Source organism: Lupinus angustifolius, chromosome LG16 (genome assembly GCF_001865875.1).
Source record: "Lupinus angustifolius cultivar Tanjil chromosome LG16, LupAngTanjil_v1.0, whole genome shotgun sequence".
Lineage (NCBI taxonomy): Eukaryota > Viridiplantae > Streptophyta > Magnoliopsida > Fabales > Fabaceae > Lupinus > Lupinus angustifolius.
The window spans coordinates 5,410,520-5,428,709 of record NC_032024.1 but is presented as its reverse complement, the minus strand read 5'-3'; the positions used below and the strand labels follow the sequence as shown (position 1 = coordinate 5,428,709).

The 18,190-nt window shown below is 33.8% G+C and overlaps 1 protein-coding gene across 1 annotated transcript; it reads right to left on the bottom strand.

Moving 5' to 3' along the window:
- LOC109328960 lies at positions 8,356-9,962 on the bottom strand. The gene is made up of 2 exons (XM_019562615.1): positions 9,466-9,962; positions 8,356-8,668 (listed from the first exon to the last, which is right to left on the bottom strand). Exons 1-2 carry the CDS (start codon positions 9,931-9,933, stop codon positions 8,501-8,503), a joined length of 636 nt encoding a protein of 211 aa, XP_019418160.1. The 5' UTR covers positions 9,934-9,962; the 3' UTR covers positions 8,356-8,500.

Here is an 18,190-nt window from a genome sequence, read left to right as displayed (position 1 = left end):
GAGAGGTTGAGGTTGTTGATGTGGCTTTAATGCCTTCTTCAATAGATACACATGAAAAAGTGGATGGATCTTAGAATGTTCAGGCTATTCCAGATGATAAGGTACATGCCCCACCTTTTTAACCACCTGATAAGGCCCATAATATATGGGAGCCAACTTAGCATAAAGCCTAGAAGCTAGAGATCTCATCTTGTAAAGTTGTAGTTTAAGATAAACTCAATCACCAACCTCAAACTCTATTCACCTCCTATGCTTATCAGCATACTATTTCATCAGATTTTGGGCTTTAGCCAAATTACCCTTGAGTTCTTCTAGAATGTCATTTCTTTAAGTGTATAACATGTTTACTTCTTCTACTCTTGAAGGAATAGTCCCAACCTTTATCAATAGAGGGGCCTCTCTGCCATACAATACCTTGAAGGGAGTCATGCTTGCTGAACCATTGTAATTGGAGTTGAACCAAAATTCTGCCCAATGCAACCATCCTAGCCATTGTTTAGGTTTAGGCCCCGCAAAACATCTGAGATAAGTCTCCAAACATCTATTTGTCACCTTTGTTTGGCCATCTGATTGGGGATGGTATGAGGTACTTAGTTTCAGTTGAGTCTCAGCCATCTTAAATAATTCCTTCCAAAATTGGCTCAAGAAAATAGGGTCTTTGTCTGATATAATGGTAGTAGGGAATCCATGCATCTTAACCAATTCCTTTATGAACAAAACAACCGCATCTTTTGTTGAGAAAGGGTGCCCCAAAGCAAAGAAGTGTGCATACTTTGTGAGTCTGTCCACTACCACATAAATGGTGTCCTTCCCCTTCACCCTAGGTAACCCCCCTATGAAATCCATAGAGATGTTCATCCAAACTTGTTGAGGGATACGCAGAGGTTGTAGCAGCCCTGCATGGGTTAAAGTAAAGTATTTATTCTTCTGGCAAGTGTCACAATTCTCCACAAAGGCCTTAATATCAGCCTTCATTCCCTCCCAGAATAAGAAGCTAGAAACCTTCTTGTAAGTCTTGAAGTACCCTGAATTCCCACCTATAGGAGTCTCATGACATTTTGAGAGAATGAGAGGAATTTTGTTGGAACTATTTGATAGTACCAATCTATCCTTGTAATACATAACTCTTTTCCTTAGTTCAAAACCAGGATGAGCCTTGGGAGAAATAATCAGTACATCACCCTTTTCCACTTAAGATCCAGCTATAGCTCTTGGATCCAATCACCCACCTCCTCATTGTTCAATATAGAAATAGTTGAATACATCATTCCCCTAGACAAAGCATTTGCTGCAGAGTTCTCCTTGCCTGATTTGTATTGGATCTCAAAATCCAAGCCTACCAACTTGACTGCCCACTTGAATTGCTCATCTAAAAACAACCTCTGGTCAGTTAGGAATTTTAAGTTTTTTGACCTGTTTTGATGATGAAGTGTCTTCCCATAAGATAGTGCCTTCACTTCTGAATGGCTTGAACAAGAGCCATTAACTCCCTTTCATAGACTGACTTTTGTTGGGCTTTCAAAGACAATCCCTTGCTCCAAAAGGTCAGGGCCTTACTCTCCTGCATCAAAACAACTCCCAATCATTTACTAGAGGCATTAGTTTCTACCACAAATTGTTTGCTGAAATTAGGAGCAGCCAACATAGGCAATTCCATCATGGCAGCCCTCAATCTCTCAAAAGCAATTGTAACATATTGAGTCCATGTGAATGAGTCTTTTTTGATGAGATCAGTCAAGGGTTTGGCTAACCTCCCATAATTATGTACAAACCTCTTATAATACCCTGTTAACCCAAGGAATCCTCTCAGGCTCTTAATATTGTCGGGCTAAGGCCAAATCTTCATAGCTTCTACCTTAGATTGGTCAGCAGCCACCCCATCTTCTAAAATAACATGTCCCAAATATTCAATACTAGCTTGGCCAAAACTACACTTTTTCCTATTAGCTTGTAGAGAGTTCTGTTCCAACAGGGTTAAGACATCCCCTAAGTGTTTGATGTGTGAATCTAAATCAAAATTGTACACCAATATATCATCAAAGAAAACCAAAGTGAATTTCCTCAAAAAAAAGGCTTCAGAATCTCATTCATAAGAGATTGGAAGGTAGATGGGGCATTAGTCAGCTCAAAGGGCATGACTAAGAACTCATAGTGGCCCTCATGAGTCCTGAAAGTAGTTTTTACCACATCATCCGGCCTCATTCTTATCTGATGCTAGCCTGACTTCAAGTCTAGCTTGAAAAACACTCTTGCACCTCCTAGCTCATCCAGTAACTCCTCAATCAAGGGAATTAGAAACTTATTAGGAATAGTGATTCTGTTGAGTGCCCTGTAATCCACACAAAACCTTCACCCCCCACCCCCATCCTTATTTCTTACTAATACGATAGGACTAGAGTATGCGCTTATATTGGGTCTAATCACCCCAACTTCCAGCATTTCAGCTACCAACCTTTCTATCTCAGACTTTTGATAGTATGGACATCTATAAGGCTTGAGATTGGGTATTTCAGCCCCATCCTTTAGGTGTATGGCATGATCATGACTCCTAGATGGAGGTAACCCTTTGATTTCTTGGAACACCTCTGTATGCTGCTTCAAAACATCTTCTATCCTTGGAGGAACCACCTCTTCTGGACTTACAACATCAGGTGATTCACACTAGAGCAACAATCCTTCTCCCTCATTCAGCAACACTTGCATGAAAGCTCCTAGGGATAATTATGTTCTAGTCAAAGCAGGATCCCCCTTGAGGGTAAGCACTACATCCCATGTCCTCATGGTCAGTGTCATCCTACCAAAATCAGCCTGTACTTCACCAAGGCTTGCTAGCCATTCTAATCCCAAAACTAAATCTACTCTTCTTAAAGTAAATAAGTAAAAATCTTGGGTTACCTCTAAGTGTTGCATCCTCCGATTGAGTTGTGGACACCTCCCTCTACAAGTAATGTGGTGTCCATCCCCTACCTCGCCATATAGGCTTTGGTATTCTCCATAGGTAACTATAACTGCTCTACCAGATCCCTTGATAGGAAGTTATGTGATGTTCCACAATCAATTAGTATCACCACAAGGTGCCCTCCCAGTATACCTCCAATTTTCTAGGACTTGGTGGATGTAAACCCCTTCATATAATACAAAGAGAGTTGTAATGGGTTAAAGATTTCAACTTCATGCTCCACTTCTCCTTCTCCTTCAGCTTCTTCCTCGCCAGCCATAAGAAGCCTCTACAACTGCTTAGTTCTGCACCTATGATCTCTGGAAAAGGGCTCATCACACCTAAAGCAAAGCCCCTTCTCCATCTTCTCCTTCATCTCAACACTAGTAAATCTTTTATAGTCACCACAAGTCTTAGAACTACCCATTTCTTGATTGTTCTTGAGGGGTGCAACCACACTCCCTATAGAGGAACCTTCATTCCTATAGCTATTAGCAACAGGGGGCTCTAATGTGACCACCTTGCTATATGAATTAGTTATGGTTGAGCCAAAAGACCTTGAATACCCAAATTGAGTCCTTCTGTTCACCACCATGTTCATCTGCTCAATCAAAATGGCTTTCTGAATCAACTCTGGTAGAGTCTTTAACTCATACAACCTTACTTGCACTCGTATCTCTTCCTTGAGCCCATTCAAGAATACCCTCTGTCGCGCCCCAATTTTCGGCTGCACACTTTGTTTAGAGTCACCACTACATTTTATAGTTAAAATGTAAAAAAAATTTTAAGCTCAATTGCCTTGGGCTTTTGGATTTTTGATATCCAGGTTCGGGAGTCGGTTACAAGGTAGGGAAGGTATTAGCACCCTACCCGCCCGCCTTAAGCGGCACCCTTCATTAAAATATATGACTTTATTATTATTATTTTATTAAATTATCTGATTAATTAACTAATTATTATGAAGAAAAAATTATTTATTTTTATTATTGTGTCTGACAATATTGACTTTGGTCCTACGTACCCCTATTAAGGGGATCAAAGCTTACGTAGTTCTTTGAGTAGAAAATGGTTTATTAGTTGAATGTATTTTAATTAAAGAAAATACATTTTTTAGTCAAAAATATATATTTTGCAAGTTTTGTTTATTATAAAAAAAAGTTTTTTATTTTATTATTTAAAAAAATGGAATTAAATTGATTTTGAGATTTAATCGATTGAAAAGAAGCGGCGTAGCACGAACTTTCGAAGATGATCCGAGAAGAAAGAGGCCTCCTGGGCGACCTTCTCTCCATCTTTGATTAAATCCTATAATACGATCATATATTGATTTTATAAACATTGATAATGATAGGTATTGTATGTATGTTCAATGCAAATAACATTTTGTTAACTAACATTTTAATTATTAATTAGTTATGATCAATGTTAATAATTATTTAATTTAAAAACAAAGTTTGTTAGTTTATTATCACATAAAAAGGATTTTGTTACTACTTTTTTATTTATTAAAAAAAATTGTTAAGTAGTTGCTAAAGGATTATAAAAAATGATTTTTTATTAATTACTTCTTAAAAAATGCTTATTGCTGTAGGTGGGCTGTGTTTATTTAATGTTATAAAAAAAATAAGATTTAATATAGTTGCATTCTTTATTTATTGACTAAGATTGTGGTGCCAAATTGATAATCAAAGAACACACTTAATAAATGAATACCTAATGCATAGTGAACTATGGCTTTTGAATGTTGGAGAGAAAAAGTTAATATGTGGGACTGCATGGCATTAGTTGACACGTGGTAGAGGATGATTGGTTGGGCATGAAGGCTTGATGTGTTTGAACATGTGGCATATCTTAGTTGGATGAGAGGGAGGTTGCATGAGTTTGAAAGTGTTTTCTCCCGCGTGCAATCACTTGCTTTCATGGGTGTAGCGATTCAGTGTGGTGCGACTCACTAAAACCATGTTGCGTTTCACAGTGTGATTGGTTATCTGAGTCAATGAAAGACTAGAAAAAGTATTGAGATCTGAATGTTGTGAATCAGTGTGAAAATGGGAGCACGGAATAGAGATGAGTTCGTTCACACTGGATCTCCTTCCCTAATACCTTTTCTCTCTCCTACACTTTACTTTTTGCATAGGCTTTTTAATCGTGTTATTCAAAATGTTACATGTGTATCTAATGTTTTTAGTGTTTATAGGCTTTTTTAAAATCCCCTTTCATTAAACCCAAGGGCCACTATTTATAGATTACTTCCCTAACTTAAACTCCATAACTTTGGCTAACTGACATTAGGGGTGTTCGCGGTTCATTTGGTTCGGTTTTTAAGCAAAAAATCATCTGATCCAAATGCGTAATTAGTATGCGGTCCGGTCTGGTCCATTTATATTAAGATGTCCGATCCAATCCGGTCCAAATATTATATGCAGTTTCGGTCCGGTTTGGATCGGTCTATTTTTTCGATATAAACGTATAAATTCCTTCAATTTTAGCCTACAACACCAACAAGGTAGTAACGAGAACAATGAAGAAAAGTTTAATTCTTTTAATAACAAGATTAGAAACATCAATATTCATATTGTTACAACAGTTTATATGCGTTTTTGCTATGTTTAGCTTATTGCTTAATGTTTATGTGATATATTTTAGTTAACTTAATAATATCGGTCCGGTATGGATCCCAGACGTGAAACCGAAGACCGGACCGATCGGTCCTTAAAAAATAAATCCAATATGATCCAAATATATTCGGTTTTCGCGGTTTCGGTCTATTTTGGATCGGTTTGCGGTTTTTATTTTGGACCGGTCTGGATTTGAACACCCCTAACTGACACAATCAGATAACATATTTGTAGGAAATACAAACAACCAAATCCTGACCAATTCAAACTTGACTACTCTTTGAATTTATTGAATTTAAATACTAAATAAGCTTCTAACAATTTTTATTTTTGTTCTTTTGATGATTGCGTTCATTTCGAAAATTACTAAAACTCAATAAAAATAATTCCATTTATTTAAATTTAGAAAATAGTTTTTTTCGTTTTTTTATTTTGTTAGTTTTAAATTCAAATAAGTTTAACATATTTATTAAAATTACTTTAATAAATTCGAAATTACATAAAAAAATAATTGAAAAATAGTTTTAACTATCCTTCATTTATCTAAAATATAATTTCGAAAAAAATTAAAATAATTAACTAATAGAATATTTTTTTCTATTTTTGTTTTAGAAAATGACATATGGGCTTATAAAAGCCCATAAATTTTGGTCCAAATTTTTTGACAAGAATTGTATAGGTTTCTAGACCTCTTTTTTTTATACATTTTTTACAAGTTTATTTTTTTGGAAATTAAATTACTTCATCTTTAAACTTTGGTTAACCTAATCATATAGATGTAGGAACTTTAATCTGGTCAGCTTAATTATCTCTAAATTCCTAGTTAACCTAATCAGTTGGATATAGCAAACTTAATCTGTTTAATTTTACAAAAAATTTATAATTCGATTTATTTAAAAGCTTTGGACTTTTTCTGGGTCGGACAAAAATGGATGTTCACACCCCTTACAAAGTCATGATTGATTCCTCTTAAGGCCCCTACAAAATTTTCAAACTCCTCTACATACGCTTCTACTCCCCCTTCTTGCTTTAGAGATAGGAGTAATTCAAAGGGGTTTTAGCCATGGTTGGCTGGAACCTTCTTACTACAGCCAATTTGAAACTCTCCCAAGTAGGGTAGGGATTACAACCTTTCCACCATTGATACCAACTAAGGGCTTTCCCCTCCAAAGCCACCATAATAGCTCTCACTTTTTCAGTTTTGGGGGAGAAGCTTTACCAATCAAAAATTTGTCCTTTGCATACTAGTGAGAAATTTAAACCTCATTATCACTAACTTCAACACAAAAGCAACCTATCTGAGCAATTATGTCATACAACAATGTGATAATGATCAAAGAAATTCCATCATTCCTTGTGATTTCCCTCCCCTTATTTTACAAGAAGTTCTAGCTGGGTTAAAATCCTCTACTATGCACCAAATTCTTCTACCAAGTTCTGATTTCACTGCTTTGATCTCTTCCCACATTAATCTTTTAACCAGAGAGAAAAACATTGACGATGTATATAGGTCTTAATTTTTTGAATACACCTATTCAGCACATAGCCCTATGATCCAAAACCATGAAGGGAAGACAACATATTAACTTATTAAGTGCTTTGTTATTCTAGATAGTAATCAAGCCCCCCACCCTTCTCTCCAAAGAATAACACATACATTGCAGTCCTTATTTCCTCAAAAAGATTCACATAACCTCATATTCCTCTTCATCCAAAGGGACCAACACATAAAATACCACACTATTAAACCACCCTTTTACCCTTTGTTTTACCATGCAAAGGTCGCTATGTTGCACGAAGTAGCTAATAATATCACCGAAACACCAAAAAATGAACAGACATTCATCCAAATTACAAGTGTGAACCTAGATCTAAGAAACACATTAAATGTCTGAAATCCTCATCAGATGCCAAACAATAACATAGCCTACCCAATATCTAACATTTGAAAATTTAGTTTTGACTGAACTATATCTAAAATCAATGGCCAAGACAAAGGCAGCATCTCAGTCTAAATAAGAACCTAGCAGAAGTGCCTAAAGCTAGTACTAGAACCATCAACCAAAGAAGAGCCTCTTGAAAAATTACTTTTTCAATACAAATATCCAGATTCGGCGGAGTAACCCGAGTTATCTTGAAATCATCTCCACTTGTAATCCTTGGAAAGATCAACATGGATGCAATGAAGTTTGCAACTGAACCAAAAGATTAGCTTCCCATGAAAACATAGGAAAGCTTCCATGTCCACCCATCACATGATCTCTCGACCACATCGGTGGACACTGTTCTTTTATCGTCTGAAGTATAATAAAATACCAGAAACAATACCTAAAGTGATTATTCCCCAGCCACACATCCTCCCAGTAAAAGTAAAAAGAAAGTTACAATTTCTAATCAGAATCCAATTGGAATTATTTACGTTGTTAGATACAAAAGTATGTTTTTAAATTCCATTCCACAACCACAATTGCAGCTGCTGCAACATTGTGGTTTCGGAATTTCCATAATGGCATCGCGACCACAATTGCGATGGCATTTCCCGCTATTATAGTAAACACAACGTGATCACAACCACAATTGCAATAACACAACGTAACCGCAACCATAATTGCAATTACACAACGTAACCGCAACCACAATTTAAAATATTGTGATCACCTTTTTTTAGCTTGAGCGGATATCAAACATATTTCTACCTCCATTATGACTTTTAAAGGAGTTAGTTACCCTTATAGTCATTTTTTGAATTACCTAACAATGAATAATTGAATGATTAAATAAAAGGTATACTAAAAGTGCGTCAAAATTAAATATTATACTTATGGTGCCTGAAGATCAAAATCAAAACTTGTATATGCCGAGAGTAACTGTCAAAGTATCAAGTGTTCAAATATCCTAAAAATATTAGTTGCCCAAATACTTATACATTTACTTGTTGTACTAGTTATAGTTCAGGGTCTTTATTAGAATCAGGGAAGAATTGCAATACCAAATTCTGTGCAACCTGAATTAAAGCCTTTAGATCACTGCTACCCAATTCAAGGCAATCTCTGAGTAACCCACCTTCAACCACCTCTATTTGGACGGTTTCCACCACTTCCCTCACTACTCCCTGCCATTCCATATGATGAAAGCTATCAATATTCATAATTTTAAGCAAATATTCCTAACAAAATAACTACATATACAATAACAGGCTACAGCTTACAATTGCACACACATATAAAAGTCTCAACTTTTTTTGTCAAAAATGATTTGTTTGCATCTAAAAAACAAAGTGTGTAATTTTATGCATCGTCAATATAAAGATTTACCTGCAGTTAGTATATCGTCCAACATCCATTTGTATTACTTTTATTTTAAGAGAGTCAACAATGATTAAATATGAATGGTAAGTAATACACTGACAGAGTCAAAAACTCTTAAGCTGCCATTGCATACATTTTTTTCCTCAACAATAAATACATATACAATTATGGATAATAATATGTAATAAGTTTGTATAATAAGGATACCTTTATATTTGAATAAAATTACTCTTATGCTTTCGAATGTGCATGAAACAAAAATGCATCAAATACAAAGATGAAAACACAATGGGGTTAAATTAGTCAATGATTTCTCAAGTTTTATATTTTTTAAATAAGTTCTTACAGTTTAAAAAAGCTAAATAGATTTATACTTTTAATTTATAACTTTTAAATAAATCCCAATAGCTTAACTAAATTCTCAATTATAACCCTAACAAATTACTAACAAATAAGTCCTTGAAACTAATAACATGATACAAAATAGTCTCTAGATAATTATAAACATAAATTAATAAAAAAAATCAAAGAATATTTTTGTACCGCAATCAAATAGCATTTGGAAAAAAAACTACTGAAATGAAACGACGTCGTTACTTACCGAATTGCCAAACGCTTTAAGAAGCTTATGAGAGATGGATTTGAAAAGATTGAGCACATCTTGGTAATTCCGTCTAATCCACCTAGACCTTTCCGCAACCGATTTCAAGTGAGTCAACTCATTCAAATTCTTCAACAAATTGTTCATATCTGAAACGATGTCGTACAGTTCCATAACAGTAAAATTCTTCCAATTCCATATAGCCGACCATAGAAGCCTCCAGAATCCAAATCCTGGTCCACGCTCCAACTTATCTGCGATGGCCCTGGCACGCGCGGCGCCGGCGACATCGCCGCGGGAGGCGCGTAGGTTGGAGACGCCGGTGAGAAGGGATTGGGAGAGGGGGAAGAGGTTTTTGTAGAGGAAGTAGGGAGAGAAAGAGAAGGAGTGAGAGGGAAAAGGGGTTGTTGTAATGAGAAGGAAAAAGATGAAGAAGAAAGAGATTAGATTTGATCGGACGGATGACATTGTTTTGAAATTAATAAATTCAATACTTGCTGGATCTTTTGCTTGGCTTAGATAATGATTTGGTTAGAAATCTATATTACATATATATATATATATATATATATATTATCTATACCATAAGCCAAAACTTATTTTAACTATCATCACATGATATATTTTTTATTCCAATTTAGTCATCATTATGTAGTAATCTCATCTATTCAAAACTCTTAAACTTCTCATTCTCATCCCTTTTTCTTCTTCAATGCTCCCCAATCAACTCTCTCTTTTATCTGGTTGTGATAAAAAAATGAAACTTTATAAAAAAGATAGAGACCCAATAACCTAATAATGCAAATGAGTTCTCTCTTGGGAGACTTTGAATTCAAGAGGGTCGGAAAAGTACTTCTCCATCATGTTAATGAAGTGATTGTTGTCTTGAACGGAGCATGGTGATCCTTCATCAGAAGTGCTTCGTTGTCTTTGACAGTGATTGTGATCGGCGTAGAGGCGGTGAGTTGGGAAGTGAATTTTTGATTGCACTTGACGCTGGAAATGGTGAGATAACAACAGAGTCCTTGCATTATCAGCTTATCTCATGTTGTTTTGCCTCATACCTCATTCTACAATTGCAATATTATCGTTTTCTCATATGTTATCATCTTCTCAATAAGTTTTAAAAACAATTTCAATTCATTATTTACAATTTAAACTCTCGTTAATTTTGAGAAACATTTTTTTATAATTGTACGTTTATGGTGAATATGTAAAGAGAAATAATCTATTATTCTTTGATATTATACTTCATTCTTTTCTTAGTTTCCTCTTTCTTATCTTTAATTTCTATTTTATTTTGATGTAGTTTATAAAACATTATGCATAAAAGATGTTCGACGAAATACTTCACCCATTGCATGTAGAAACAACAGTCATACATATGTAGAGGTATGCATATTTTATTTTCGCATTCTGGTATGGTTATTGGTTGTACATTGGCCAATGGTTGTTCCACCCTTTTGCCTATTCATCGCTAACATAGTGATTATATAACTAAGTTCCAATAGAATGTAGTACAAGTACTTCCATGTTCTTTTACTTTTTTTCTTTTCTTCACCAAACTGTTTCATATTCATCTTATACTATATGGGTTACTTCATTTTATATCCTTGCTCAACATGTCTTTATGTAGGATAAAGTAATTGATGCATTACAAAAGATGTTGTAACACTTTTTCTAGTGATTATTATTTCATGACAAAGAAGTAAAAATATAGTCAGTAGATGTAGATAATTTATGCAATATTAGTGGGTAACAAAATCAAGGGATTTCAATAGGCAGGTAGAAAATTTTGAGTTAGTGGAAAATGTTTTATAATAGATCTTATTACTCTTTCCTTTGTATATTTTTTTTTGCAACTTATTTTTTATTCTGAATTTTGTAGTTTTTCTAAATCTTATTACATAGTTCATGCCTCATATTTACTTTAAATTTACATGGATTGTTAATGTACATTCCTCCCAATTTCATTTTGCAGAGAATGTGGGTGACATTAACAGAATGGGGCATGGTTAGAAGTTGGTCTCCTTATTATCCATAACTACTGTCACATGTGCTCCTCTGATTCAATTTTCCTTCATTCACTCTTCCAACAATTTTTTTGGGATGCATTAATAAATATGAGGTACACACTATGTATTGTATTTAAATATATTGTCGTTCATTTGTTTATAATTAGCTTACCTTCTGTTAATTTCATGCCTACACACTTTTATCATATTTTTCTAACATATCCTTAAATTTATAAGTTTATCATACTTTTCTTCTTTGCTTCCATTATGTTGGATGAAATGCCAAATATACACTAAGACAAACGTGTTTATGCTTTACATCTTATTAAGAAAGTTATTGTCAAACTTTCTTTAACATATCTTTAAATTTTTAAGTTTGCTAAAATTTAATTTAATTTATAACTTTTAGTTTCGTAATTGTTGAAACATGCATCCTAACATAAAATAATTGTTAGTTTTATAATGTGTTTACGCTTCATAAAACATGGACATACAATAGCTAAAACCAAAATTTCAGCATCGGTAAAATGTAGAATACTGCAGAATATAAGCCACTTAAAGGAAGAAATGCCAAAACCTAAGCCTTCTATCTTGACATGTTTAGGAGGGGATGTTGGCTTAGGTTCTACAGAATTTGTCAATAATATGAAGGATGGGTAGGGATAAATTTTGTGGAATCATTTCAACTTTTAGAGTTATTATGTATATTAGTATTGTTGGTGTTTACATCTCCTTCACCTTTCATGTTACTCCTCTGCCCTTAGTTACATTGCATTAGCTTATAATAATAAGAATTGTGTTCTTCTTTTGCCTTTTTTTGTCCTCTATTTTTTATCTTTTTTTGTTTTACCGATATTTTGATTGTTATATCTTCTCCTTTCTTTTTTCTAAATAGGCTTTCTGCATATGTCAACATTACTGAAAATATGTCTGATTGGGCCCATATTACAATGAGGCAAAAGTGAGTAAATTCTTTGATGGTATTTGATTGTGTCTGTATGCGTCAAATATTTTATATATGGTTATTTATATAAATGATACCATCTTATTTCTTATTTGTAGCCAATTTTCTTATATTATTTTTATCCTATGCAATACTTATAGTACATCATAATACCTTTTTATAATCTTGATTGGCTTTTAGTTGGAATTTAAACCTCCTAACAATAACTTTCTCTACATTTGAATGACATGTATCCTAAGTCAGGTAACAATAATTTGGAAAGTTAAGGTATCCTTACTTGAAGTTTATATGTTCTCTTTTATCTATACTACTACATAAAGGGAAAACATGTTCTAACCACTGAGATGGAGTAGTTTTTAATTTCCTATATTGTTCTTACTAATAACTATACCTCAATAACCAAAGGCTCTTTCAATTTACTCTTAATCCATATTTTCCTCTCTCTACTACATCAGAGAAATTTATCTCCTCTCTAATTTTTCCATGGCAGATACATTTCATCTATCTTATTTAAAATTTGATGTAGTTTATAAAAAAGTGAGCACAAAACATATTTGATCAAATACTTCACCTGCCACATGAAGAGACAACACCCATGAATATATGTAGAGGTATACACATTTTTTTCACAAACCTCTGATGTCCTTATTGGTTGTGCCTTGACCATTAGTGGTTCAATTTTCTACTTGAAGCTTCATAATTTTTATTTTATTACTACGTACATAGTTGATAACCAAGATATTATCCTCATACATTTCTGGAGTCACCACTTACATATTTTGTTTTCCAATGAATATGAGATCATGCAAGCATTTTAGAGTATAATTTTTGTTTTGATAGCATTTCTAACAATTAAGATGTTTGATACAATAACCTGTTCAACATCACATATTAAATGATGACTCAATTATTTTTTCTAAGTCAATGTATATTTACCTAATAATAATAATAGTCAATGTAATTAGAAAGAAAATACAATATACACTACTTCCTTTGTTATTTTTTTATTCATATGTATTGTTGAAAGTTGAAAATAATTAACTAGATTATTTTATTTTTATCATTAAACTTCTACATAGAAGTGATTAAATTCAAGTTTAAAAGAGAAATTTTATTATAGTGCGATGAGATGGACATATGAATTATTTAGTGGAAAGAACCATGTGTTGTATCAATTGTTGGGGAAACATGACTTTCACAAGTTAGGTGAAAGTAGAGGCCCATATATCTTCAAATACTTAACTTAAGCGTATTCAATTGTTGCAACTTCTTATAGGTATATGGTTATTAGTATTTATCATTAGGAGATGACTTTCATATATTTTCATCAATTCTTTAGTTTTAACTTAAGCGTATTCAATTGTTGCAACTTCTTATAGGTATATGTTTATTAGTATTTATCATTAGGAGATGAAGAAATGTGACACTTTTTTCATCGATGATTATAATCTCAAGTTAAAGAAGAAAAATATATTTAGAAACAAGAGGAGATTTATGCAACATCCATAAGAAGCAAAATCACAGGATTTGACTTTGCAAATGGAAATATTTTGAATTAGTGAAAAAATTATTATTATGATAAATGTTAGCGGTCTTTTCTTTGTGTTGTATTTGCTTTGCTACTAATTTTATATTCTGAACTTTGTTGCGTTTCTTAAGTTCACAGCATGATTGCATGACTTTATTGTAGTGATATGAATAAGTTCTTCAAATATAAATTAAAATCGAACGTTTTGTTCTTTAAGAATTCAAGTGGTGTTTATAACATGTAAATATTGAGAACTTAGTACCAATCAATGAGAATGTGGGTTCACGCACACGACAATGTCTGCCAACACGCTAAGTAATTAATTAATTTGTGCAATCATTATTACAGAAGGTAATAATGCAGTTAGAAAACATTTCATGGCAACCTTACAAATATATTCTAAACCTGATAACTATATTTTTACTGATTTCAACCTTACATATTAGGTAAATTTATTTTATATTCTAAACTTTGTTGTTTTTCTTAAGTTCGGATCATGATTGTGTGACTTTATTTGATTTTATTGTAGTGATATGAATAAGTTCTTCAAATACAAATTATAATCCAACTTTTTCTTCTTTTAAGAATTGAAGTAGTGTTTATAACATATAAATATTGAAAACTTAAGTACCAAGCAATATGAATACGGGTTGACACACATGAGAGTGTCTATCAACACGTTACATAATTACTTAATTTTTGATTTCATGACAACTTTACACATTATGTTCTAAACCTCATAAAATTTATTTCATTGACTTCGCCCTAATCATAAACTTCACCTACAAAAATAATTGTGAGTCACTCAATTATTTGAATGTTCAATTTAAAAAATTAACAATTTACACAAATAGAATAAACTCAACTGCAAATTACAATATTTTGTACAAAATAATATATTTGACATTTATAACATACAAAATACACATACAAACAATAGGAAAGCGGGTTGACAGAAATAAGACAAAACATGACACAAAATAAGAAACTCAAAAACTCACTATATATTGAAGTATGATTCTCAAACAAAGAGCAAAGTTCATACCTCTAGTCCAAACAACCAAGAAGATCCTGAACCCATTCCAAATGATAACTAGCCGTTTTTTACTCTTTTACTGTTTAATCTTTCTTTCCTCTTTTAGTAGGTTTGTTAGTTATGGTTAGTTACTATGTTTTTTCTGTTTTTCTATTTTTAGTTAGTTTGTTTTATTTCCCTTTATATATCCTGATGTATTCATTCATAAGCTTCATCTTGAAGCATATAATCAATAATAAAATAGTTGGGAGTATCTTTTGTTCTTTCTTCCTTCTTGGCACGATTTTCTTCTTATTTCCTAAAGCCAATTTTCTGCTTTATAAAACCATGGAGAGTTGCAGTTTCAACATAGTATCAGAGCATCTTTAAGGTGGCTCTGATACGCTTCCGCTCCTTCACTCTGCTCTCCCTCTAATCATCGCTTCCATCTTCTAGATTTTATTCAAGATAAAAATATGACTAGACAAATAATCATGCAAAATCCCATTCAAGATCCAGGGAGTCCCTACTTCCTTCATCCAAACGAAAATTCAGGTGTTGTCCTTGTTTCACCTATACTCAACGGCAGGAATTACCATTCATGGGCTAGAGCCATGACAACAGCCCTTGACACAAAGAACAAAATTGAATTCATAAATGGCACCTTACCTAAGCCGCCTCTCCATGATCCCCTTTCTTCTCTATGGAGCAGATGTAACAACTTAGTAGTTTCATGGCTGAACAAATCAATTGATCCATCCATCCTTCCCAGTATTCTTTGGATGGATACTGCGTTTGAAATCTGGAAAGATACCACCAAGGCGACATGTTCAGAATCTCACAACTCATTTGAGAAATTTATACTGTAAGACAAGGAAACCTCTCAATTGATGCTTATCATACACAAATAAAAGGTTTGTTGTAGCAATTAGACAATTTTCGTCGTATTCCCAATTGCTCATGTGAGGTAAGATTTTCTTACCCTCTAATCACCATTGTCAAAACCTATAGAGAAAATGACTATGTAATCTGTTTTTTGAATGGATTAAATAAACAATATTCAATAGTGAGATCTCAAATCATGCTAATGGATCCACTACCTACCATTAATAGAGTTTTCTCTATGTTGTTACAACAAGAAAGGCAAAATGAAATGTCGATTGATGAACCTGACCTTCTTGCCAACATTTACAATGAGGGACATAACAACATAAGTGATAATAGATCAATGGGTAGGGGGAGAACATATCCAGACAATCCATGGGTGGGTCACAAAGGTCTGGTATATTTCAAAACTTTGGAAGAAATTCAGGAGGAAGAGGCTTTAAGGTTTGCACTTACTGCAATAGAACATGACATACAATAGATGTATGTTATAAAAAACATGGTTTCCCTCCTATGCATCCCATCAATTCAGGGAACATCAATAGCTATACCATGATAGGATCTGATAACAATGGTTATCCAAATGAAAAGAATTTGGACTCTGCTAACCAAGAACAACAAGGAGAGTCCAACTTGACCATTACACCGACACAACACAAAGCATTCATGTCTTTCTTAGAGAATTCCGTGAAGCAACAAACTCATAATGCAAATCAAATTATGATTGCATACAAAGATCTAGATGAAAAGAACCCAGTTGCACAAGGTACTAATTGTATGGAACCTATTATTGGGAGAAATGATTGTTGGATTCTTGACTCAGGAGCCACAGGTCATGTGTGTTTCTCATTTTCTCAGTTCCAAACTTTCACCGGAATAAGGCCTATACCTATTAAGTTGTCAAATGGGAGTAGCCTAACTACATTCTATTCAGGAACAGTGGTGTTTTCACCCATTCTTTACCTCACTAAAGTGTTATATATACCTAGCTTTAATTTCAACCTCATATCTATTCCAAAGCTTACTAATTATTTACCCTGCAAACTAACTTTCTCATCTGCTGATTGTTGCATACATGATCTACCATCCTCAAAGACGATTGGTGCAGCTAAGTTCAAAGCAGGACTATATGCAATGATCCAACCAAGCAAACACAATTCCAAGACTAGAGTAACAAATTCTTTTTCTAGCTACAATGATAATAACCTTTGGCACAATAGGCTAGGCCACTTGGCTCATTCTAAATTGATACATATGCAAATTGTATTTCCTAGTATACAATGTAATAAGATTGATATTCCTTGTGAAACATGTTACTTGGAAAAACAGAAAAGGTTGCCTTACCCCAACGGTTTTTCAAAATCTAAAAACACCTTTGATTTAGTCCATATGGATATTTGGGGTCCCTTATCCATACCATCTACTTTTTGGCACAGATATTTCCTCACCATTGTTGATGACAAATCTAGATTCACTTGGGTCTTCTTTATGAAAACCAATGGTGAAACAAGCCAACTTATTAAGTCTTTTGTCACCCTCATCAACACTCAATTCAATACAAGAGTTAGGTCTATAAGAAATGATAATGGAAAGTAATTTATCCTCAACCAATTCTATGCTAGTTAAGGGATATACCACCAAATATCTTGTGTTGAAACACCTCAACAAAATGGGATTGTTGAGAGGAAACACCAACACGTGCTCATTGTTGGAAGAAGCATTATTTTCCAGTTTAACATTCCCCTCTGCTTCTGGAACTATGCCATATCATATTCCACTCATCTAATCAATAGGCAGCCTACCAAATACTTAGCCAACAAATCACCCTATGAGATTATGCACAAAACTTTGCCTGGCATTTCCCACATCAAAGTTTTTGGTAGTCTATGCTATGCCACTACCCTCACATTCCATAGACAAAAGTTAGATCCTAGGTCAAAAAGGTGTGTATTCTTAGGAGTTCACACTGGCACAAAGGGCTATATCCTTTTAGACTATCATACTAATGAGGTCTTTATATCAAGAAATGTAGAGTTCTATGAACACATATTCCCTTTTTCTAAGATCAGTTCTATAGATCAACATCAGAATATTCCATCACAAGTCAACCCTCTTGTTCTTGATCCCTTCACTTATCACACTGAGGACAATCCTATTATGCCTTCCACCAACAACACTAACAACCTTCATGATCTACATGTTTTTAGCAACAATAACCCTTTATGTGAGAACCCTATTATCCAAAGTCCAACACCTCCTACAATAGAAATCGTGACTCATAACCCATCAACATACCAACCTTTAAGACATTCACTCAG